Consider the following 25,787-nt stretch of genomic DNA (forward strand, 5'->3'; position numbering starts at 1 on the left):
TTTGGCAGTCGGTTCCGACAGACTTGTCAGAGCCGACGCTTTCTTCTTTTTTGAAGGAGAGGGAGATGAAGATAAAGCCTCCTCGAAGGATGGCTTGATTAATACCTTAAGGATTAATTTGTTTTTCCTCTCCTGGAGGACTCTTGATGAGAAGGCGTGACACACGCTACATGATTCTTGTAGGTGCTTGGCGCCTAAACAGTAAACGCACGAGGAGTGGTCGTCCGTTATGGACATCTTAAAACCACACCTCGTGCATTTTTTAAACCCGGAGGGTTTATGTTCTTTGGACATGACTAGAGAACAACACAGTTATCTAAATAACACGAAAAAATGTAGTTTAGAAATTCAAAATATAAAGTTATATATATATATATATTTTTTTTTTTACAAACAACTGCACAAGAAAAAACAACACAGAAAGAGAGGGTCAAGACCCTCTAACTAAAACGGGTACTTGACCCACTAATAAACGCTAGCCACAAATAACGCTAGAATAGCAAAAGGGGAAGGCCCCTCTAACTAAAACGGAAACCTTCCCTTAACAAAATATAACAACTTTCTCAACAGAATCAGCAAATATACACACGTATCACAAAAATAGCTGTTAAAACAGCTTTTGGTTTGAAAACTAGGAAATTCCTGACAGGAAAAGTCTAAACAAATTAGTACTTAGCCCAGCCAAGTTGAGACCACGTCTTAGCTTGTAAGCGGCAAACGAGATCTGGGGGATTAGTGGTGGTGCATCCTGGGATAAGAAATAGCCCAGCCAATAAGAGGCCTCGCTCTATAGCATAGCGTGCCGAGTCGGAGCCGAGGGATCAGCTCCGAGCCCATCAGTACAGAATGTAGGCGAGATAGGATCACATAACATCCAGCCATTACTGTTCTTAAAATTGTTTGTTAATTTTCTCATAAAAGAAAATTTATAGTGAATGGAAAATGTATACAAGAAGCATAACCAAAACAGTAATGAAGCTTTTGCACATAAGATTTCAAGGTGCTTCTAGAAGTAAATTACTATTTATTTATTTTATTTTGTTTACTGGGAAAGTCCGACTGTGCACAAGTCCTATTTTCAGTAGAGGTCCAGGGAGAAAAGCTTCTTATAAAATACATATTTACAATGAGCAACAATAAAAATTAAACATTTTAAGCATTACTTTGCAGGTAGTATTGAGACAAATAGAAAAGACATTTATGATATACATTAGAAATTATATTATTTTACATAAGACAAAGACATGTTAACATGTAATAGCTTGAGATACAAGAGCAATGACAATGCAGGCAGGGTCAGTGTATGTATATTGACATAAATGACGTAGGATGTCACTACAGCAGAATATAAGCAGAAATAATAAAAAAAAAAAAAACATAAGTAGAAAAAGTTCTGACAATAGAGAAGTTGAGATAACAGTAGATATGGAAGATGATGAGGTGGGTAAGGAGAGAGTATTAAGAAATGTGGGCTTAATCAGGATGGGAGCATGAGCATTGCCATGAGGAAGTTAAGTGTTGTTATAGTTGTTTGAAATCTGTGGTAATGTCTTGTTTTATGGAGAGTGGAATGGAGTTCCCAGTGCTTAGCAACACAGGCTGAGTAAAGCGAGTCACTTGCACTGTTTTGAGACTTGGTCCTGATAAGGAAATAATTGTTCTGTGAGCAGACATTCCCAGGACTGAAGTAGTGTTTGATGGACTGGTGTGGGGTTTGTGTATTATTTTATGGGCAATAAGCAGTTGGGAATAAGATAAACTAGGTAGTTCAAACCAGTGTAGGTGCTTCAGTGCAAGGCAGTGTTATGAACAGTTTGATAAGTTGGACTGAATAGTTAAGGTGGAGTGAAGGACAGTATGGATGGGTGCTGCATAGAGAAGTGAAGGGAAAAGATAAGATGTTGCTACAGAATTCCTAGTGTAGTCAGTGCGAAAGAGTTTGTTTCTGTAGAGGAAGCCCAGATTTTGGTGACTTCTCCTGATGACCTGAGTGAGGTATTCATCATATTTTTAAGTTATCATTTAAGGCACCAAAAACCTTTGTGTTAGAAACAGTTTCAGTTGAGGTATTATTTGCTGATGTGATGCTGAAGGATTGTTTCTGTGCATTATAACAAACAAACAAATGATAAAATAAAAATGATTTTTGATGCAAAAAAAAGGTTAATGACACCTTATAATGCTTATCACATGGAATAATGAGAAGCTGAGGGGAAGGAGAAAGAAAACAGTAGGGAAAGTGGCAGAGACTTAAAAGGATATTTTGGAGTGAGAAAAGGGCACAAGGCAGATAAAAAAATAAGAATGGAAGCAAAAGGTAACAGTCATAAGGGAAATATAAAGTGAAAAGAAAAATTACACTGGAAGTAGAAAGTGAATGAAGGATGTAAGCATAAGACTGAGAAAGAAGAAAGGCTAAGTTTGGGTGCAGATCAAAATATGCCCCATTTTAAATATGTAAGATATATTTTTTACATTTATTTACAAATATAACATCACTATTACTGAACTAGCCAGCCTTTGCAAAGTTGATATGTTTGCTGAAAAAAATGGTTTGCAGGAAAAAAACAACTAAAGAAAAGTGATAAATTGGTTTGTTTATTTTATTTATTTATTTACATTTGCTTACCAGGGCAGGGCACTGGTACAATGAACCACAATTTTCAGAAGTAGCCCCCACCATCACCCTCCTACACAATCAAAGTGTTTCTAGAAAGCATACTTTTTCAATCAGCCTGGGTTGTAATAAACATTACAATTACTACAACATAAACAGAAAATACAATACAAATGCAAGATAACCAGTGGTACGGCAATGAGTTTTAGTACTTTATATAGGCATTCACTATGATAGCAATGTATTTTGTTAAAAAGATGTGGAATAATCAGAGATGAAGCAAGATGGATAGTTCACATCAGAAAGAGGACAATAAGTAGAGCAATATCAGGTAAGTACAGGGGATTCCAATGATAAGTGGGGGAAGTAAATATGAAAGGGGTTAGTACGGGTTTAAGAATTACATATATATTTACAAGGTGTTTGTTTTATCATATGCTAGTGAGGATTATAGAGGAGCCCATGTAAAGGTTATTTAGTAGATGTAGTAGAAGATTTGATTACTTATGTAAAGGGACCTCTGCTATTACAGGTACAATTAACATTTCTCTTGCAGAAAGTTACAGTATCCTGATATTTTAGTTATATAGGTTCATAGGTTTATACTAGGCTATCTGCCCTAAGGCATTTATAAGCCTAGCCCAAAGTTTTGTGGCTTACGCCACCCCTTATATGAAAAAATACTGTGCCCGTTAGTTTGTTGTGCCTCTGTCCAGCAGTGACACAGAGATGATTCCCGGGGTAAACCTACGATCTCCCATCCACAGGTCAAGATTTCTCTTGAACAGAGCCAGCAATATGTTTTGGTAGGGATTACCATAGTCTGGGGGCTAGGAGTGAGAAGCTGTGGTCAGTGGTGAAGTTAATCTGAATGAGAAAACTACCACTGCCCAGTTGAGAAAGACAAATATTTAATGAATGGAAATAACTGAAATGTACCTGGAATTAATTCTTCATATGATGAGTTGGTGATTTCATATGTAGAGCTGGAGGAGGAGGTACACGATAATACTCCTGGTGTGTAGCATGGACGCAGAACTGCTTCCCCAGCAGTCTCTACATCACTTTGTCCAATCTGTCCTATAAAAGGAATATAAAGAAAGTTGTCACCAAAATAAATTAAGATCCACTTGACCAAAAGTGTTCCCAGAAATTTTGAAATGTATACCAACTTTCTGAAATACCCCCTGCCAAGCATAGCACTACACCAGCCCTGTGTTTCTATAAAACATACTTTTTCAATACTAACTTACAAGGGTTCTGAAAAAAACACATGAAAATGAACCATGGAAAATATGGTGGGCTTTTTAAATTGAAATTTTAGCATCTCATTAAACAAACTAAATTATTTTACAAAGTATGTGCTGTGGATTATGTGACATAAGGCATACCTGGCAACACCCTTGCTCTTGACCATTGAATACTTTCACATCAACTGACATACATGCATTTTCCAGCAAAACAGAGCACATAGTTTATATACCTATCCATAAAATATTCAAAGCATTTAGCAGGATTTTTTAAATTTTCAGTAACTGTAATGCACTGCATGAAATGTAGCTATCAGAAGCAAAAAAACACCAGGCTCATCAATAACTGCCACTTTTAGTTCAATCCCTCTATTCTCTTGTGTATTTGCAGAGGTTCACTCTCAGACATGCATTTTAGCCTCTTTTTTTCAGTGATATTACAACATTCTAGTTTTCCACAGCATATTAAAACTCACTGTGGAAATCTGCATGACAGTTTTGAAAGTGTAACCTTTTCTCTTCCTATACGTCTCTCTTAATAGGCATCTCATTTCATGCACACCTACTACACATTTATCAGATCTAGTGTTGAGTGCAAGTCATGCATAGGGACAAGATGCATGAGACTGACAGAGTAATATGATTGCTGGCCCACACAGTACAAATCAGAACAGAAGGAAAATTGCAAATAGAATTGAGCTACAAATGTTGATCTCTGGTCTGTAAAGAGCTTGTACAAAAAGTAAATGGCAGGAGGCCTTGACCATGGCTATACAGTACAGCATGGGGGCATGTATACACTGACAGTTACTGGAATTATATATCAAACAGATGACCACACAGATCTATACCTTAAGCAGCATAAGTTGTATGCAGAGGAAGACCTACATACAACTGCTCCTTCTGCCATGTCTAATATTACAAGGTGAGGCACACATGCATGAGTTTCAAATATACATTTGGCAAAAGGGACGTCTAGATGGTCTGCAGCCTTGCAAAGTGGCACACAGTACTCAGGTGGAATGATGTATCCCAACCACATGAAGTACAGTAAGATTCAACAAGTTTGCCATTAAAAAGATGGGATGAGCCAAGGACAAGAACATGGGTGGCCAGAAGGGAGAAAGGTCAAAATGGTGTGATGCTACTGTATGATGTCCAACATGAAAGGAGGGATTGCTATCCACCATGGTAACAGACACAGCCTGGAAACAACAGTGCACTTTTAAATTTAGAATGGTCATGGCAGTGACTAATGACTGCAGCACTACTCTGTGTCAAACATCTCCTTTTCCCATATAGACTTTTATACACAACAATGCTCCAAACTGCTCTACTTTGTATTGTAGCTGTTCTACATGGGATGTACTACACTATCCTTTGTGTTGTAGTCACAATTTCCCTGATATAAGGCTCCCTGCCATCTCTCTCTCACACACACACACACACACACACACACACACACACACACACACACACACACACACACACACACACACACACACACACACACTCCTGGCAAGAAGGCAGATCATCTACAGTGCATTCCCTGGTCAGTTACTTTGGATTAGTCTACCATGTAAAACATTGGAAATGTTACAGTACAGAACAAGAAATGTATGTAGCCTGGTAACTTCAGTTACATTCATCAGGTGTGGGACCTGCACCTAATGGGTTTAGCCATGTGTTTGTCATGAAATTCATCTGCTCATTGGGCTGAGAGGAGTATGGGGATTAGACAGTAGTATTCTCTGGCATTCTTGAAATATACTCTAACAGGCAGTATTCATGTGTCTTTACACTCTGATGCATGGCACTAATGCTTTACTAGGACATAATTGATCTGCGACAGATTTTCTAGCATGTTTCTGACTTTGGATGCTTGTGGCCTCATGGTTTTCAACACAACAGCCCTATGTACTGTAGACCAGTGTCCACTGAATATTTTTGTGCCAGGAACAATTATCCATTTATCTGGCTGCATGGGCTGGGCATTCTCAAAACATAGGAGAGATGCTCTATGTGAAAAGATTCAGGAATGGACATGTATATTATGATATACGTAACCAATATAGCCAAATTAAAAAAAAAATCATAGATGTACTGTTAATATGAAACAGACCTCAAGTACTGTGCTTGTAGTATATTAACAACTAAATAAACAGTGTTACCATTTTACAGCTTGAGATGGAATAACCAAAAGAGGGAAACTTTTAGTTATGTACTCACCATAACTTCAGATGTTTGGGATCCATCTCGCCTACATTCTGACTGATGGGTTCGGAGCCGATCCCTCGGCTCCGACTCGGCACGCTTATGCCAAAGAGCGAAGTCTCTTATTGGCTGAGCTTACTATATCCCAGGATGCACCACTACCAGTCCCCCAGATCTAGTTTGTCCGCAAACATGCACACATGCACGCCCTGCTTATATAACATCGTCAGATGAAACAAGATAAAACAGTAGAACTCAAAACCGTTCAATCTCTTCTGATCTCCAAGGCAGGGGAAGGAGGGTGGGTATTAGAATGTAGGCGAGATGGATCCCAAACATCTGAAGTTATGGTGAGTACATAACTAAAAGATGTTATGTGATCCTATCTCGCCTACATTCTGACTGATGGGACAGCATCCCTAGCACCTGAATCCTGGGTGGCTCACTGGAAAACACTCCTGAGTACCGTGGAACCAAATGATGCTCGCCCTTTAGATGCCACATCCAATTTATAGTGGGAAATGAAAGTGTGCGGATTGGACCAAGTAGCCGCAGCACAAATCTCCGATATATCGAGCTTGGAATGAAAAGCTATAGAAGTCGCCATAGCTCTGGTAGAGTGAGCTTTGATAGATGTTGTAAGTTGCTTATTCAAGAAGAATAAGCCTGAGTTATACAATCTCTAATCCATTTGGAGATAGTAGCTTTGTGATGGTTTTACCCAATTTATTGTCTGAGAAGGACACAAACAACTGGTCTGACTTACGAAATTGCTGAGTCCTGTCTAAATAGAAGCGCAATTGCCTGTGAACATCCAATTTATGGAGAGTGTATTCTGCTTCATTGGAGAATTTTGGGAAGAAAACTGGTAGCTCCAGAGATTGTTGGAGACAGAGATTAGAACAGACCTTTGGGACAAAGGATGGATTAGGCCTAAGTGATACTCTATCCTTGTGGAAAATCAAGTACGGTGGTTTAATAGACAGGGCTTGAAGCTCTGAAACTCTTCTTGCAGAAGTAATTGCAACTAAGAAGGCAGTTTTCCAAGACAGATATTTTAACTCACATGTAGCAGCCGGTTCGAAGGGGAAGATGTTAATGCCAAGCACCAAATCAAGATCCCACGGAGGCAGGATGAAAAACTGGGGGTCTTAACAGGCCCGCACCTTTAATGAAAGTTTTGCATAGTCTGCTGCTCATCAATGGAGGATCCATGGATTCGTGGAATTTAGAGATAGCCGCTAGTTGGACTTTAATAGTAGAGACAGAAGATCCTTGATTAAACAGGGATGTTAAGAATTTCAAAACCTCTGGGATAGGAGCAGTGATAGGGTCTAAGCCCTTGAGTTGAGCCCAGATAGCAAACCTCTTCCACTTACTGAGGTACAATTTGTTAGTGGTGGGTTTGTGGGCCGAAGATAAAATGTGAACAACTTCCGGTCTAATGTGTGACTTCTGACTAAAGTCGGAAGTGGAGGAGCCAAGCTGTCAACTTCAAAGATCAAGGGACTGATGCTGATGCCCCGACTGATGAATTAACAGGACTGGATTTAGGTCTAAAGTCCACGGATCGCCCACCGCATGCTTCTCCAGGTAAGGAAACCATACCTGACGAGGCCAGTATGGGGCAATCAGTATCATTGGACCCCAATTGAGAAGCTTTTGAATGACTTTGGAGAGAAGTGGAATCGGAGGAAAGGCATAAAGTAGCCCTGTTGGCCAAGGTTGTGCTAGAGCATCCATAGCTGGTACTCCCTGATGTGGAATCAAGGAGAAGAACCTTTTGCACTTGGTGTTTAGTGGAGTTGCAAATAGGTCGCAGCACGGCGTCCCCCATCTCCTGAAAACCTGAGCTGCTACTGTTTGGTTTAGAGACCACACGTGAGGAGAGAGAATTGTCCTGCTCAATTTGTCTGCCAATATATTTGATTTTCCCGGAATGTGGGTCGCTACCAAGAAGCGGTTGGTAGCTACAGCCCATTCCCACACTTTCATGGCCTCTCTGCAAAGGGGGTAAGATCTGGTCCCTCCTTGTTTGTTCAGATACCAGACCACCGACATGTTGTCTGTGTGGATGGCGATGATGCCCTGAGGAAGAAACTTGTGTAAGGCCTGTAGGGATAGAAGTACAGCCCTCATCTCCAACACATTGATGTGGAGAAGAGCTTCGCCTGGAAGCCAGGAGCCCTGAACTAGCCTGCCCAGACAATGCCCCCACCCTATCTGGGAGGCATCTGTCGTCAGGGTAACCACTGGAGAGGGAATAACAAAGGGGCTTCCTTGATTCAGATTGGATGTCTGAAGCCACCAGCGAAGGTCCCGTTTGCATGTTTCCGTAATCATGATGTGATGATTGAGGGGAAGATCCTGAAAGGACCATTGAGTTGACAATAGCCACTGAAGAATCCTCATGTGCAATCTTGCCAGAGGAACTAAAAGAACCGTGGCAGACATTGAACCTAAAACTTGTAGAACCATCCTGGCTGGGGCTTTGGATCTCGAGATCAGAGCTTGAACTTGGCCCTGTTAAGTTTGGATCCTTTCGGCAGGAAGAAAGACGCGCATCAATTTTGAGTCTATCTCTGCTCCTATGAACCTTATGCGTTGAGAGGGCAGCAAGACAGACTTTGACCAATTGAATGTAATCCCCAGGGTAGCACCCAGGGAGATGGTGGCTTTGAGGTTGTCCATTAGTAGATGCCTGGTGGTGGCAGATAGGAGCCAGTCGTCCAGATAGGGAAACACTTGGAATCCAAGACTTCTCAGGTGAGCCGTCACTACTGCCAAACACTTGGTGAACACCCTGGGGGCTGTGGTGAGACCAAAGGGCAGAGCACAAAATTGGTAATGACTGACTCCAAGGCTGAAGCGCAGATACCTCCTGGACGCCTGATGTATCGGTATGTGATAATAGGCGTCCTTGAGGTCTATGGAGCACATCCAAACATCCTTCTCCAACAATGGGAGAATGGATTGTAACGTGACCATTCGGAATTTGGATTTCGTGACGGATTGGTTCAGTCTGCTGAGATCCAATATTGGTCTCAGGTCCCCTGTCTTTTGGCACTAAAAGAACCTGGAGTAATTTCCTGATCCGATCTGGTCTGTGGGGACCGGTTGGATGACTCCTTTTCTAGCAGCTTTAAAGCTTCTGCGGCTGCCATTTCCCTTTGACTGGGTGGTGGGTCCGGGATTTTTGGACGTTGGGGGTGAGTATGTGAATGGGATGGTGTAACCTCCGGCATGATCCGAAGCACCCATCTGTCCTGAGTGATTGACTCCCAGGCTTTTAGGTGCTTGGCAACGACACCCGACTGGCTCCGAGCAGCACAGCCGGGCAATCCCTCATGATGTGTGGGAGGCTGAAGAGCCACGAAAGGACTCGCGGTCTCCAGAATTGCGGGGCCCTCTGCCGCCTCTGGGACGGCGTCTCCCAGAAAAATTTCCCGTCCTCTGCCTCTGGAAGGGAATCTTCCTGCTGTTGGGGAAAAACTTGAGATTTATGAACCACATCTTCCCTCCTTTAGCCTTGGGGTAAGGCCGAAAGGGAGTGGAATAACGGGCACCTACGGCAGATAAAGTTTTTCCCTCTTGCTCACAGTGGGTAAGGGTGTCTTTAACCTTCGGTCCAAACAAAGAGGACCCATCAAAGGGAGCGTCGGCGAAGGAAGACTTGAAGGCCTCCGCAAACTGACACAAGCGGAGCCAGGCTTGTCTCCGTAGAGCCACGCCTGTGCCTGCTGCTCTACCCGCCCCTTCGGCCGCATAGGAAATGAGCCTCATGGACGAGTTAGAAATTGACGTAAGGATAGCCAACTGAGAGCTAACCGACTGGGCTGGCTGCTCAGGTAGGTTACCCGAGAGGGAATCTGACAACTCCTTGACCAGATCCCTCTGAAGCCTGGTAAAATGTGCCAAATAATTCAGAGACCTTAAAGTAAAGGCCGCTGAAGTCAGGGTGCGCTTCCCACCTGTCCATGCTCCTAGACTCCTTATTAGGAGGATGGACGGACGCTGAAGCCTCTGCCACGTCCTGTTGTGTAGCAGATGCCACCACCATGGCATCTACAGCCACGCCTTTAGTGAGGAACTCCTTCTCGGGGGGAGCAGACAAAAATTTATTTGGACGAGAAGGGACTGGTTCCACGGTATCTGGATGTTCCCACCCTTCGACAAACTAAATCCAGAAGCTCGTCGAAGGGCGGAGACACCCAGGAGGCGGAGGGCTGAGCCCCAAAGGCCTTGAGGAGCAGTGACTCATCAGCAGAGGGGGGTTTGGATATCCAGCCATCTCGTTGTTTGAGGATCTCTAAGATGTCTGCAAATGAGACATCATCCGAGGACGACTTCGGGGACCCCTCTGCATCATCAAGATCAGTGTCCGATGTAATAGACTCGGGGGAGTCCACGTGCTTCCTCTTGCACGATCTCTTCCTTGGGGGTTCCTCCGAAGACAACTCCGAAGAACCCTCAGGAGGAGGGGAACCCCCAATGGGGGTAACCTCAGGCCCAGGGGCTCCGCTGACTACGGACAGGGGAACTGCCAAAGACCCAGTCTCCACGCCCAGGGAAGGTGCCGGTAAAGCCGGAGAGATGGCCGAAGAAGACTTGGCCAAGGCACTCCACATGGCGCTGAAAGACGGACCACCAGAAACCTGGGAGTGTCTGGTCCCCAGAGCCATGATAGCCGACGGAAGTCCCGCAGCAAGCACCGAGGGGAGGCTCGGAACCAGCATAGGTCCCAAACATCACCCGGGTCCAGCCGAAGAAGTCCGTGTACCAAACTCGGACCCGAAGGCCCGGGTTGGAGTAAGGGTCAGAGCCGACCCTAAGATCTCCACCGGCTCCAACAGCACCTGCTCCGACGGAGCCGAAGCAGTCGGAGGAGGAATGGCAATGGGGTGGGCCAGGGTCATCGGCTCCGAAGCCAACTGGGTCGGAACCGAAACAAATTTTTGGAAGACTGGGGACTGGAACAGTCTTTGGAGCACCCTGTCTATATCAGAATCTGACATCCTCGAAGACCGAGAGGAAACTGAACGGGTTCGAGACGGCCTCTCCAACGGCCCCAAAGGACTAGGGGACCGGCTCCGAGGTGACTCGATGACTATCGGCGCCAAGGAATACACACTAGATTCCATCGGTGCCGAGGTGGACTTCGCGCCGAGGAGGAAGTGTCTGAGCGGCGACCCTTGTCGGCTCCGAGACCAGTGGAGCCGAGGTGACCCGCCTCGATGCCCCAGCCATCGGCTCGGCCAGAGGAGTCGAGACTGGTGGCATCGAGGCAGACCGTTCCGTCCTCGGCTCCGAAGTCCTTGGAGCCGAAGGAGAGGCCTGCCCATGTCTTTTGGCGGTCGGATCCGACGGACTGGTCGGAACCGACACCCTTTTCTTTTTAGCCGGAGAAGGAGAGGATGCCAAGGCTTCTTCAAAAGAAGGTTTTATTAACCCCTTAAGAATCAATTTATTTTTCCTCTCCTGGAGGACCCTTGAGGAAAAAGCGTGACACACGCTGCATGACTCCTGTAAGTGTTTAGCACCCAAACAATACACACAGAGCGAGTGATCGTCTGTGATGGACATTTTGAAATTGCATTTGGTGCATTTTTTGAAGCCCGAAGGCCTAGGATTTTGTGACATTATGGCAAAGAATCAGTAACTTGACAGAAAAAAATCACCAACTTTCTGTTTACTGACACTACCTAGTACAGTTATCGCTTAGGTAACAAAATACTAAGGGTACTTCGAAACCCTGTAAGTTTTAGGAGGGTTGAAAGACCAGGAAGGCCCTAGATGAAGGAGACCTAACCAAACTCAACCCAATCACACAACAAAGTCTTTGATAAACTCCAAACACACACAAAAGAGATAGAATAGCCGTGAAAACAGCTTTTTATGACTAGAACAAGAAATTCCTGACAGAAAAAAGTTAGTAAAATTACTACTTAGCTCAGCCAGCTCGAGACCACGTCTTCGCAGATTAGCGGCAAACGAGATCTGGGGGACTGGTAGTGGTGCATCCTGGGATATAGTAAGCTCAGCCAATAAGAGACTTCGCTCTTTGGCATAAGCGTGCCGAGTCGGAGCCGAGGGATCGGCTCCGAACCCATCAGTCAGAATGTAGGCGAGATAGGATCACATAACATCAAAACATTGCTTAGGTTTTTAAAATACATGTTCTACAATGTATTTATTTTATTTACTTTATTTATTCTTTGCTCAGCAGGGTAAAGCATTGATCCAGATAGACCTTTTTCAGACTCAGTCCAAGAAAGTACAATTCCAGTAAACATAATACACTGAAAAAAAGCAGTAAACAAATTAATACAAAATTGACTAATAAAAGAACTGAAGCCAACAGTTCGCTCTGATGAAACCCTAATAATTTCCAATGCCTGCTATATAGCCTATGCAGCCTAAATGCTTTAGTATGTTGTTGCTATTGCAGTTGTTTTATTTACTTTTTTTTTTCTCTTGGTGATTTCTGGTTGGTCCTTCAAAAATAATTGAAAATGTTATTATTTGTCTACAGTGTCAACCACTTCTTGTAGCACATATTCTACCCCTACTACTTAAATATTAATCTGTCACTGAAGGGTGTCTTGACGTCACAATACTTAATAAAGCCATGCTGCTATAATATTTCAACATATTCAATATTCAAGATAAGACAAAAAAATGAGCAGACATAGAAGATATTCTTTATGAGCCTCAGGTCAGCAATAAAATTAATGTGGTTACACGGCAGCTGAGGTATTGTTTTACATGCAACAAAAGTTCTTACCTGTTTATGAACCTGTGCAACTCACTGATCACAAAAGAAACCTTCACTGCATCAGAAGGATCACCAACAGATTTTTCTAGTTATAATGCACTTAATTTTATTAAATACCTGAAAATATTACTACAGAGAACTGATGAAAATAACAAAACATATCAAAGACTCCTGTTGTCTTGCCTCTTTAATATAGTTCATTAAATGTAACAAAGTGCTTCAACAAATGCTCAGATGATATTCATTTCTGTTACCTTTAAACTGCTAACAGGTGTAAACCTTTAAAAGGTGCAACACTGCCCCGTGCACAAACATGCCACTATAGCTGACAGAAGGTGATTACTAATCTTGGAAATCTACCATCTCTGCATCTAATCACTGCATAGCTGTCCCTTCTCCAATTACTATACCCCTTACTTCAAATACACCAGACCCTTTAACTTTTAGTTATGTACTCACCATAACTTCAGATGTTTGGGATCCATCTCGCCTACATTCTGACTGATGGGTTCGGAGCCGATCCCTCGGCTCCGACTGCACGCTTATGCCAAAGAGCGAAGTCTCTTATTGGCTGAGCTTACTATATCCCAGGATGCACCACTACCAGTCCCCCAGATCTAGTTTGTCCGCAAACATGCACACATGCACGCCCTGCTTATATAACATCGTCAGATGAAACAAGATAAAACAGTAGAACTCAAAACCGTTCAATCTCTTCTGATCTCCAAGGCAGGGGAAGGAGGGTATTAGGAATGTAGGCGAGATGGATCCCAAACATCTGAAGTTATGGTGAGTACATAACTAAAAGATGTTATGTGATCCTATCTCGCCTACATTCTGACTGATGGGACAGCGTCCCTAGCACCTGAATCCTGGGTGGCTCACTGGAAAACACTCCTGAGTACCGTGGAACCAAATGATGCTCGCCCTTTAGATGCCACATCCAATTTATAGTGGGAAATGAAAGTGTGGATTGGACCAAGTAGCCGCAGCACAAATCTCCGATATAGCGAGCTTGGAATGAAAAGCTATAGAAGTCGCCATAGCTCTGGTAGAGTGAGCTTTGATAGATGTTGTAAGTTGCTTATTCAAGAAGAATAAGCCTGAGTTATACAATCTCTAATCCATTTGGAGATAGTAGCTTTTGTGATGGTTTTACCCAATTTATTGTCTGAGAAGGACACAAACAACTGGTCTGACTTACGAAATTGCTGAGTCCTGTCTAAATAGAAGCGCAATTGCCTGTGAACATCCAATTTATGGAGAGTGTATTCTGCTTCATTGGAGAATTTTGGGAAGAAAACTGGTAGCTCCAGAGATTGTTGGAGACAGAGATTAGAACAGACCTTTGGGACAAAGGATGGATTAGGCCTAAGTGATACTCTATCCTTGTGGAAAATCAAGTACGGTGGTTTAATAGACAGGGCTTGAAGCTCTGAAACTCTTCTTGCAGAAGTAATTGCAACTAAGAAGGCAGTTTTCCAAGACAGATATTTTAACTCACATGTAGCAGCCGGTTCGAAAGGGGAAGATGTTAATGCGAGTAGCACCAAATCAAGATCCCACGGAGGCAGGATGAAAAACTGGGGGTCTTAACAGGCCCGCACCTTTAATGAAAGTTTTGCATAGTCTGCTGCTCATCAATGGAGGATCCATGGATTCGTGGAATTTAGAGATAGCCGCTAGTTGGACTTTAATAGTAGAGACAGAAGATCCTTGATTAAACAGGGATGTTAAGAATTTCAAAACCTCTGGGATAGGAGCAGTGATAGGGTCTAAGCCCTTGAGTTGAGCCCAGATAGCAAACCTCTTCCACTTACTGAGGTACAATTTGTTAGTGGTGGGTTTGTGGGCCGAAGATAAAATGTGAACAACTTCGGTCTAATGTGTGACTTCTGACTGAAGTCGGAAGTGGAGGAGCCAAGCTGTCAACTTCAAAGATCGAAGGGACTGATGCTGATGTCCCGACTGATGAATTAGCAGGTCCGAATTAGGTCTAAAGTCCACGGATCGTCCACCGCATGCTTCTTCAGGTAAGGAAACCATACCTGACGAGGCCAGTATGGGGCAATCAGTATCATTGGACCCCAATTGAGAAGCTTTTGAATGACTTTGGAGAGAAGTGGAATCGGAGGAAAGGCATAAAGTAGCCCTGTTGGCCAAGGTTGTGCTAGAGCATCCATAGCTGGTACTCCCTGATGTGGAATCAAGGAGAAGAACCTTTGCACTTGGTGTTTAGTGGAGTTGCAAATAGGTCGCAGCACGGCGTCCCCATCTTCTGAAAACCTGAGCTGCTACTGTTTGGTTTAGAGACCACTCGTGAGGAGAGAGAATTGTCCTGCTCAATTTGTCTGCCAATATATTTGATTTTCCCGAATGTGGGTCGCTACCAAGAAGCGGTTGGTAGCTACAGCCCATTCCCACACTCTCATGGCCTCTCTGCAAAGGGGTAAGATCTGGTCCCTCCTTGTTTGTTCAGATACCAGACCACCGACATGTTGTCTGTGTGGATGGCGATGATGCCCTGAGGAAGAAACTTGTGTAAGGCCTGTAGGGATAGAAGTACAGCCCTCATCTCCAACACATTGATGTGGAGAAGAGCTTCGTCTGGAAGCCAGGAGCCCTGAACTAGCCTGCCCAGACAATGCCCCCCACCCTATCTGGGAGGCATCTGTCGTCAGGGTAACCACTGGAGAGGGAATAACAAAGGGCTTCCTTGATTCAGATTGGATGTCTGAAGCCACCAGCGAAGGTCCCGTTTGCATGTTTCCGTAATCATGATGTGATGATTGAGGGAAGATCCTGAAACGACCAATGAGTTGACAATAGCCACTGAAGAATCCTCATGTGCAATCTTGCCAGAGGAACTAAAAGAACCGTGGCAGACATTGAACCTAAAACTTGTAGAACCATCCTGGCTGGGGCTTTGGATCTCGAGATCAGAGCTTGAACTTGGCCCTGTTAAGTTTGGATCCTTTCGGCAGGAAGAAAGACGCATCAATTTTGAGTCTATCTCTGCTCCTATGAACCTTATGCTGAGAGGGCAGCAAGACAGACTTTGACCAATTGAATGTAATCCCCAGGGTAGCACCCAGGGAGATGGTGGCTTTGAGGTTGTCCATTAGTAGATGCCTGGTGGTGGCAGATAGGAGCCAGTCGTCCAGATAGGGAAACACTTGGAATCCAAGACTTCTCAGGTGAGCCGTCACTACTGCCAAACACTTGGTGAACACCCTGGGGGCTGTGGTGAGACCAAAGGGCAGAGCACAAAATTGGTAATGACTGACTCCAAGGCTGAAGCGCAGATACCTCCTGGACGCCTGATGTATCGGTATGTGATAATAGGCGTCCTTGAGGTCTATGGAGCACATCCAAACATCCTTCTCCAACAATGGGAGAATGGATTGTAACGTGACCATTCGGAATTTGGATTTCGACGGATTGGTTCAGTCTGCTGAGATCCAATATTGGTCTCAGGTCCCCTGTCTTTTGGCACTAAAAAGAACCTGGAGTAATTTCCTGATCCGATCTGGTCTGTGGGGACCGGTTGGATGACTCCTTTTCTAGCAGCTTTAAAGCTTCTGCTGCCATTTCCCTTTGACTGGGTGGTGGGTCCGGGATTTTTGGACGCTGGGGTGAGTATGTGAATGGGATGGTGTAACCTCCGGCAATGATCCGGCACCCATCTGTCCTGAGTGATTGACTCCCAGGCTTTTAGGTGCTTGGCAATGACACCCGACTGGCTCCGGAGCAGCACAGCCGGGCAATCCCTCATGATGTGTGGGAGGCTGAAGAGCCACGAAAGGACTCGGTCTCCAGAATTGCGGGCCTCTGCCGCCTCTGGGACGGCGTCTCCCAGAAAAATTTCCCGTCCTCTGCCTCTGGAAGGGAATCTTCCTGCTGTTGGGGAAAAACTTGCGAGATTTGGAACCACATCTTCCCCCTCCTTTAGCCTTGGGGTAAGGCCGAAGGGAGTGGAATAACGGGCACCTACGGCAGATAAAGTTTTTCCCTCTTGCTCACAGTGGGTAAGGGTGTCTTTAACCTTCGGTCCAAACAAAGAGGACCCATCAAAGGGAGCGTCGAAGGAAGACTTGAAGGCCTCCAAGAACTGACACAAGCGGAGCCAGGCTTGTCTCCGTAGAGCCACGCCTGTGCCTGCCGCTCTACCCCTTCGGCCGCATAGGAAATGAGCCTCATGGACGAGTTAGAAATTGACGTAAGGATAGCCAACTGAGAGCTAACCGACTGGGCTGGCTGCTCAGGTAGGTTACCCGAGAGGGAATCTGACAACTCCTTGACCAGATCCCTCTGAAGCCTGGTAAAATGTGCCAAATAATTCAGAGACCTTAAAGTAAAGGCCGCTGAAGTCAGGGTGCGCTCCGCACCTGTCCATGCTCCTAGACTCCTTATTAGGAGGATGGACGGACGTTGAAGCCTCTGCCACGTCCTGTTGTGTAGCAGATGCCACCACCATGGCATCTACAGCCACGCCTTTAGTGAGGAACTCCTTCTCGGGGGGAGCAGACAAAAATTTATTTGGACGAGAAGGGACTGGTTCCACGGTATCTGGATGTTCCCACGCCCTTCGACAAACTAAATCCAGAAGCTCGTCGAAGGGCGGAGACACCCAGGAGGCGGAGGGCTGAGCCCCAAAGGCCTTGAGGAGCAGTGACTCATCAGCAGAGGGGGGTTTGGATATCCAGCCATCTCGTTGTTTGAGGATCTCTAAGATGTCTGCAAATGAGACATCATCCGAGGACGACTGGGACCCTCTGCATCATCAAGATCAGTGTCCGATGTAATAGACTGGGAGTCCACGTGCTTCCTCTTGCACGATCTCTTCCTTGGGGTTCCTCCAAGACAACTCCGAAGAACCCTCAGGAGGAGGGGAACCCCAATGGGGGTAACCTCAGGCCCAGGGGCTCCGCTGACTACGGACAGGGAACTGCCAAAGACCCAGTCTCCACGCCCAGGAAGGTGCCGGTAAAGCCGAGAGATGGCAAGAAGACTTGGCCAGCACTCCTCATGGCTCTGAAAGCCGGACCCCAGAATCCTGGGAGTGTCCGGTCCCCGAGCCATGATAGCCGACGGAAGTCCCGCAGCCGGCACCGAGGGGAGGCTCGAACCGAAAGCATAGGTCCCAAACATCACCCCGGTCCAGCCAAGAAGTCCGTGTACCAAACTCGGACCCGAGGCCGGGTTGGAGTAAGGGTCAGAGCCGACCCTAAGATCTCCACCGGCTCCAACAGCACCTGCTCACGGAGCCAAGCAGTCGGAGGAGGAATGGCAATGGGGTGGGCCAGGGTCATCGGCTCAAGCCAACTGGGTCGGAACCAAACAAATTTTTGGAAGACTGGGGACTGGAACAGTCTTTGGAGCACCCTGTCTATATCAGAATCTGACATCCTCGAAGACCGAGAGGAAACTGAACGGGTTCGAGACGGCCTCTCCAACGGCCCCAAAGGACTAGGGGACCGGCTCCGAGGTGACTCGATGACTATCGGCGCCGAAGGAATACACACACTAGATTCCATCGGTGCCGAGGTGGACTTCGGCGCCGAGGAGGAAGTGTCTGAGCGGGCGACCCTTGTCGGCTCCGAGACCAGTGGAGCCGAAGGTGACCCGCCTCTCGATGCCCCAGCCATCGGCTCCGAAGCCAGAGGAGTCGAGACTGGTGGCATCGAGGCAGACCGTTCCGTCCTCGGCTCCGAAGTCCTTGGAGCCGAAGGAGAGGCCTGCCCATGTCTTTTGGCGGTCGGATCTGACGGACTGGTCGGAACCGACACCCTTTTCTTTTTAGCCGGAGAAGGAGAGGATGCCAAGGCTTCTTCAAAAGAAGGTTTTATTAACCCCTTAAGAATCAATTTATTTTTCCTCTCCTGGAGGACCCTTGAGGAAAAAGCGTGACACACGCTGCATGACTCCTGTAAGTGTTTAGCACCCAAACAATACACACAGAGCGAGTGATCGTCTGTGATGGACATTTTGAAATTGCATTTGGTGCATTTTTTGAAGCCCGAAGGCCTAGGATTTTGTGACATTATGGCAAAGAATCAGTAACTTGACAGAAAAAAATCACCAACTTTCTGTTTACTGACACTACCTAGTACAGTTATCGCTTAGGTAACAAAATACTAAGGGTACTTCGAAACCCTGTAAGTTTTAGGAGGGTTGAAAGACCAGGAAGGCCCTAGATGAAGGAGACCTAACCAAACTCAACCCAATCACACAACAAAGTCTTTGATAAACTCCAAACACACAAAAGAGATAGAATAGCCGTGAAAACAGCTTTTTATGACTAGAACAAGAAATTCCTGACAGAAAAAGTTAGTAAAATTACTACTTAGCTCAGCCAGCTCGAGACCACGTCGCAGATTAGCGGCAAACGAGATCTGGGGGACTGGTAGTGGTGCATCCTGGGATATAGTAAGCTCAGCCAATAAGAGACTTCGCTCTTTGGCATAAGCGTGCCGAGTCGGAGCCGAGGGATCGGCTCCGAACCCATCAGTCAGAATGTAGGCGAGATAGGATCACATAACATCAAAACATTGCTTAGGTTTTTAAAATACATGTTCTACAATGTATTTATTTTATTTACTTTATTTATTCTTTGCTCAGCAGGGTAAAGCATTGATCCAGATAGACCTTTTTCAGACTCAGTCCAAGAAAGTACAATTCCAGTAAACATAATACACTGAAAAAAAGCAGTAAACAAATTAATACAAAATTGACTAATAAAAGAACTGAAGCCAACAGTTCGCTCTGATGAAACCCTAATAATTTCCAATGCCTGCTATATAGCCTATGCAGCCTAAATGCTTTAGTATGTTGTTGCTATTGCAGTTGTTTTTATTTACTTTTTTTTTTCTCTTGGTGATTTCTGGTTGGTCCTTCAAAAATAATTGAAAATGTTATTATTTGTCTACAGTGTCAACCACTTCTTGTAGCACATATTCTACCCCTACTACTTAAATATTAATCTGTCACTGAAGGGTGTCTTGACGTCACAATACTTAATAAAGCCATGCTGCTATAATATTTCAACATATTCAATATTCAAGATAAGACAAAAAAATGAGCAGACATAGAAGATATTCTTTATGAGCCTCAGGTCAGCAATAAAATTAATGTGGTTACACGGCAGCTGAGGTATTGTTTTACATGCAACAAAAGTTCTTACCTGTTTATGAACCTGTGCAACTCACTGATCACAAAAGAAACCTTCACTGCATCAGAAGGATCACCAACAGATTTTTCTAGTTATAATGCACTTAATTTTATTAAATACCTGAAAATATTACTACAGAGAACTGATGAAAATAACAAAACATATCAAAGACTCCTGTTGTCTTGCCTCTTTAATATAGTTCATTAAATGTAACAAAGTGCTTCAACAAATGCTCAGATGATATTCATTTCTGTTACCTTTAAACTGCTAACAGGTGTAAACCTTTAAAAGGTGCAACACTGCCCCGTGCACAAACATGCCACTATAGCTGACAGAAGGTGATTACTAATCTTGGAAATCTACCATCTCTGCATCTAATCACTGCATAGCTGTCCCTTCTCCAATTACTATACCCCTTACTTCAAATACACCAGACCCTTTAACTTTTAGTTATGTACTCACCATAACTTCAGATGTTTGGGATCCATCTCGCCTACATTCTGACTGATGGGTTCGGAGCCGATCCCTCGGCTCCGACTCGGCACGCTTATGCCAAAGAGCGAAGTCTCTTATTGGCTGAGCTTACTATATCCCAGGATGCACCACTACCAGTCCCCCAGATCTAGTTTGTCCGCATACATGCACACATGCACGCCCTGCTTATATAACATCGTCAGATGAAACAAGATAAAACAGTAGAACTCAAAACCGTTCAATCTCTTCTGATCTCCAAGGCAGGGGGAAGGAGGGTGGGTATTAGGAATGTAGGCGAGATGGATCCCAAACATCTGAAGTTATGGTGAGTACATAACTAAAAGATGTTATGTGATCCTATCTCGCCTACATTCTGACTGATGGGACAGCGTCCCTAGCACCTGAATCCTGGGTGGCTCACTGGAAAACACTCCTGAGTACCGTGGAACCAAATGATGCTCGCCCTTTAGATGCCACATCCAATTTATAGTGGGAAATGAAAGTGCGGATTGGACCAAGTAGCCGCAGCACAAATCTCCGATATAGCGAGCTTGGAATGAAAAGCTATAGAAGTCGCCATAGCTCTGGTAGAGTGAGCTTTGATAGATGTTGTAAGTTGCTTATTCGAAGAAGAATAAGCCTGAGTTATACAATCTCTAATCCATTTGGAGATAGTAGCTTTTGTGATGGTTTTACCCAATTTATTGTCTGAGAAGGACACAAACAACTGGTCTGACTTACGAAATTGCTGAGTCCTGTCTAAATAGAAGCAATTGCCTGTGAACATCCAATTTATGGAGAGTGTATTCTGCTTCATTGGAGAATTTTGGGAAGAAAACTGGTAGCTCTAGAGATTGTTGGAGACAGAGATTAGAACAGACCTTTGGGACAAAGGATGGATTAGGCCTAAGTGATACTCTATCTTTGTGGAAAATCAAGTACGGTGGTTTAATAGACAGGGCTTGAAGCTCTGAAACTCTTCTTGCAGAAGTAATTGCAACTAAGAAGGCAGTTTTCCAAGACAGATATTTTAACTCACATGTAGCAGCCGGTTCAAAGGGGAAGATGTTAATGCACGAAGCACCAAATCAAGATCCCACGGAGGCAGGATGAAAAACTGGGGGTCTTAACAGGCCCGCACCTTTAATGAAAGTTTTGCATAGTCTGCTGCTCATCAATGGAGGATCCATGGATTCGTGGAATTTAGAGATAGCCGCTAGTTGGACTTTAATAGTAGAGACAGAAGATCCTTGATTAAACAGGGATGTTAAGAATTTCAAAACCTCTGGGATAGGAGCAGTGATAGGGTCTAAGCCCTTGAGTTGAGCCCAGATAGCAAACCTCTTCCACTTACTGAGGTACAATTTGTTAGTGGTGGGTTTGTGGGCCGAAGATAAAATGTGAACAACTTCCGGTTCTAATGTGTGACTTCTGACTAAAGTCGGAAGTGGAGGAGCCAAGCTGTCAACTTCAAAGATCGAAGGGACTGATGCTGATGTCCCGACTGATGAATTAGCAGGTCCGAATTAGGTCTAAAGTCCACGGATCGTCCACCGCATGCTTCTTCAGGTAAGGAAACCATACCTGACGAGGCCAGTATGGGGCAATCAGTATCATTGCGGACCCCAATTGAGAAGCTTTTTGAATGACTTTGGAGAGAAGTGGAATCGGAGGAAAGGCATAAAGTAGCCCTGTTGGCCAAGGTTGTGCTAGAGCATCCATAGCTGGTACTCCTGATGTGGAATCAAGGAGAAGAACCTTTTGCACTTGGTGTTTAGTGGAGTTGCAAATAGGTCGCAGCACGGCGTTCCCCATCTCCTGAAAACCTGAGCTGCTACTGTTTGGTTTAGAGACCACTCGTGAGGAGAGAGAATTGTCCTGCTCAATTTGTCTGCCAATATATTTGATTTCCCCGGAATGTGGGTCGCTACCAAGAAGCGGTTGGTAGCTACAGCCCATTCCCACACTCTCATGGCCTCTCTGCAAAGCTGGTAAGATCTGGTCCCTCCTTGTTTGTTCAGATACCAGACCACCGACATGTTGTCTGTGTGGATGGCGATGATGCCCTGAGGAAGAAACTTGTGTAAGGCCTGTAGGGATAGAAGTACAGCCCTCATCTCCAACACATTGATGTGGAGAAGAGCTTCGTCTGGAAGCCAGGAGCCCTGAACTAACCTGCCCAGACAATGCCCCCCCCACCCTATCTGGGAGGCATCCGTCGTCAGGGTAACCACTGGAGAGGGAATAACAAAGGGGCTTCCTTGATTCAGATTGGATGTCTGAAGCCACCAGCGAAGGTCCCGTTTGCATGTTTCCGTAATCATGATGTGATGATTGAGGGGAAGATCCTGAAAGGACCATTGGGTTGACAATAGCCACTGAAGAATCCTCATGTGCAATCTTGCCAGAGGAACTAAAAGAACCGTGGCAGACATTGAACCTAAAACTTGTAGAACCATCCTGGCTGGGGCTTTGGATCTCGAGATCAGAGCTTGAACTTGGCCCTGTAAAGTTTGGATCCTTTCGGCAGGAAGAAAGACGCATCAATTTTGAGTCTATCTCTGCTCCTATGAACCTTATGCGTTGAGAGGGCAGCAAGACAGACTTTGACCAATTGAATGTAATCCCCAGGGTAGCACCCAGGAGATGGTGGCTTTGAGGTTGTCCATTAGTAGATGCCTGGTGGTGGCAGTCAGGAGCCAGTCGTCCAGATAGGGAAACACTTGGAATCCAAGACTTCTCAGGTGAGCCGTCACTACTGCCAAACACTTGGTGAACACCCTGGGGGCTGTGGTGAGACCAAAGGGCAGAGCACAAAATTGGTAATGACTGCCTCCCAGGCTGAAGCGCAGATACCTCCTGGACGCCTGATGTATCGGTATGTGATAATAGGCGTCCTTGAGGTCTATGGAGCACATCCAAACATCCTTCTCCAACAATGGGAGAATGGATTGTAACGTGACCATTCGGAATTTGGATTTCGTGACGGATTGGTTCAGTCTGCTGAGATCCAATATTGGTCTCAGGTCCCCTGTCTTTTGGCACTAAAAGAACCTGGAGTAATTTCCGGATCCGATCTGGTCTGTGGGGACCGGTTGGATGACTCCCTTTTCTAGCAGCTTTAAAGCTTCTGCGGCTGCCATTTCCCTTTGACTGGGTGGTGGGTCCGGGATTTTTGGATGGTGGGGGTGAGTATGTGAATGGGATGGTGTAACCTCCGGCAATGATCCGAAGCACCCATCTGTCCTGAGTGATTGATTCCCAGGCTTTTAGGTGCTTGGCAAAACGACACCCGACTGGCTCGAGCAGCACAGCCGGGCAATCCCTCATGATGTGTGGGAGGCTGAAGAGCCACGAAAGGACTCGCGGTCTCCAGAATTGCGGGGCACTCTGCCGCCTCTGGGACGGCGTCTCCCAGAAAAATTTCCCGTCCTCTGCCTCTGGAAGGGAATCTTCCTGCTGTTGGGGAAAAACTTGCGAGATTTGGAACCACATCTTCCCTCCTTTAGCCTTGGGGTAAGGCCGAAGGGAGTGGAATAACGGGCACCTACGGCAGATAAAGTTTTTCCCTCTTGCTCACAGCGGTAAGGGTGTCTTTAACCTTCGGTCCAAACAAAGAGGACCCATCAAAGGGAGCGTCGGAAGGAAGACTTGAAGGCCTCCATGAACTGACACAAGCGGAGCCAGGCTTGTCTCCGTGAGCCACGCCTGTGCCTGCCGCTCTACCCCCTTCGGCCGCATAGGAAATGAGCCTCATGGACGAGTTAGAAATTGACGTAAGGATAGCCAACTGAGAGCTAACCGACTGGGCTAGCTGCTCAGGTAGGTTACCGAGAGGGAATCTGACAACTCCTTGACCAGATCCCTCTGAAGCCTGGTAAAATGTGCCAAATAATTCAGAGACCTTAAAGTAAAGGCCGCTGAAGTCAGGGTGCGCTTCCGTACCTGTCCATGCTCCTAGACTCCTTATTAGGAGGATGGACGGACGTTGAAGCCTCTGCCACGTCCTGTTGTGTAGCAGATGCCACCACCATGGCATCTACAGCCACGCCTTTAGTGAGGAACTCCTTCTCGGGGAGCAGACAAAAATTTATTTGGACGAGAAGGGACTGGTTCCACGGTATCTGGATGTTCCCACGCCTTCGACAAACTAAATCCAGAAGCTCGTCGAAGGGCGGAGACACCCAGGAGGCGGAGGGCTGAGCCCCAAAGGCCTTGAGGAGCAGTGACTCATCAGCAGAGGGGGATTTGGATATCCAGCCGCCTCGTTGTTTGAGGTTCTCTAAGATGTCTCCAAATGAGACTTCATCCGAGGACGACTTCGCGGACCCCTCCCCATCATCATGATCAGTGTCCGTTGTAATAGACTCGGGGAGTCCACGTGCTTCCTCTTGCACGATCTCTTCCTTGGGGTTCCTCCGAAGACAACTCGAAGAACCCTCAGGAGGAGGGAACCCCAATGGGGTAACCTCAGGCCCAGGGCTCCGCTGACTACGGACAGAGGAACTGCCAAAGACCCAGTCTCCACGCCCAGGGAAGGTGCCAGTAAAGCTGGAGAGATGGCCGAAGAAGACTTGGCCAAGGCACTCCTCATGGCTCTGAAAGCCGGACCCCCAGAATCCTGGGAGTGTCCGGTCCCCGGAGCCATGATAGCCGACGGAAGTCCCGCAGCCAAGCACCGAGGGGAGGCTCGGAACCGAAAGCATAGGTCCCAAACATCACCCCGGGTCCAGCCGAAGAAGTCCGTGTACCAAACTCGGACCCAAGGCCGGGTTGGAGTAAGGGTCGGAGCCGACCCTAAGATCTCCACCGGCTCCAACAGCACCTGCTCCGACGGAGCCGAAGCAGTCGGAGGAGGAATGGCAATGGGGTGGGCCAGGGTCATCGGCTCCGAAGCCAACTGGGTCAGAACCGAAACAAATTTTTGGAAGACTGGGGACTGGAACAGTCTTTGGAGCACCCTGTTTATATCAGAATCTGACATCCTCGAAGACCGAGAGGAAACTGAACGGGTTCGAGACGGCCTCTCCAACGGCCCCAAAGGACTAGGGGACCGGCTCCGAGGTGACTCGATGACTATCGGCACCGAAGGAATACACACACTAGATTCCATCGGTGCCGAGGTGGACTTCGGCGCCGAGGAGGAAGTGTCTGAGCGGGCGACCCTTGTCGGCTCCGAGACCAGTGGAGCCGACGAAGGTGACCCGCCTCTCGATGCCCCAGCCATCGGCTCCGAAGCCAGAGGAGTCGAGACTGGTGGCATCGAGGCAGACCGTTCCGCCCTCG

At 46.0% G+C, this 25,787-nt stretch overlaps 1 protein-coding gene across 1 annotated transcript in view; it reads right to left on the reverse strand.

Annotated features, from left to right (window-relative positions):
• Positions 1–25,787, reverse strand: part of CFAP47 (cilia and flagella associated protein 47) — a 7,413,452-nt gene that overhangs the window by 4,486,906 nt on the left and 2,900,759 nt on the right. The window contains exon 27 of the mRNA XM_044071840.1: positions 3,557–3,697. Coding sequence (XP_043927775.1) covers positions 3,557–3,697 — 141 coding nt within the window. The remainder of the gene's footprint in view (positions 1–3,556; positions 3,698–25,787) is intronic.

This window comes from Protopterus annectens, chromosome 5.part0 (assembly GCF_019279795.1).
Source record: "Protopterus annectens isolate FY-2018-M chromosome 5.part0, PAN1.0, whole genome shotgun sequence".
Taxonomy (NCBI): Eukaryota; Metazoa; Chordata; order Ceratodontiformes; family Protopteridae; genus Protopterus; species Protopterus annectens.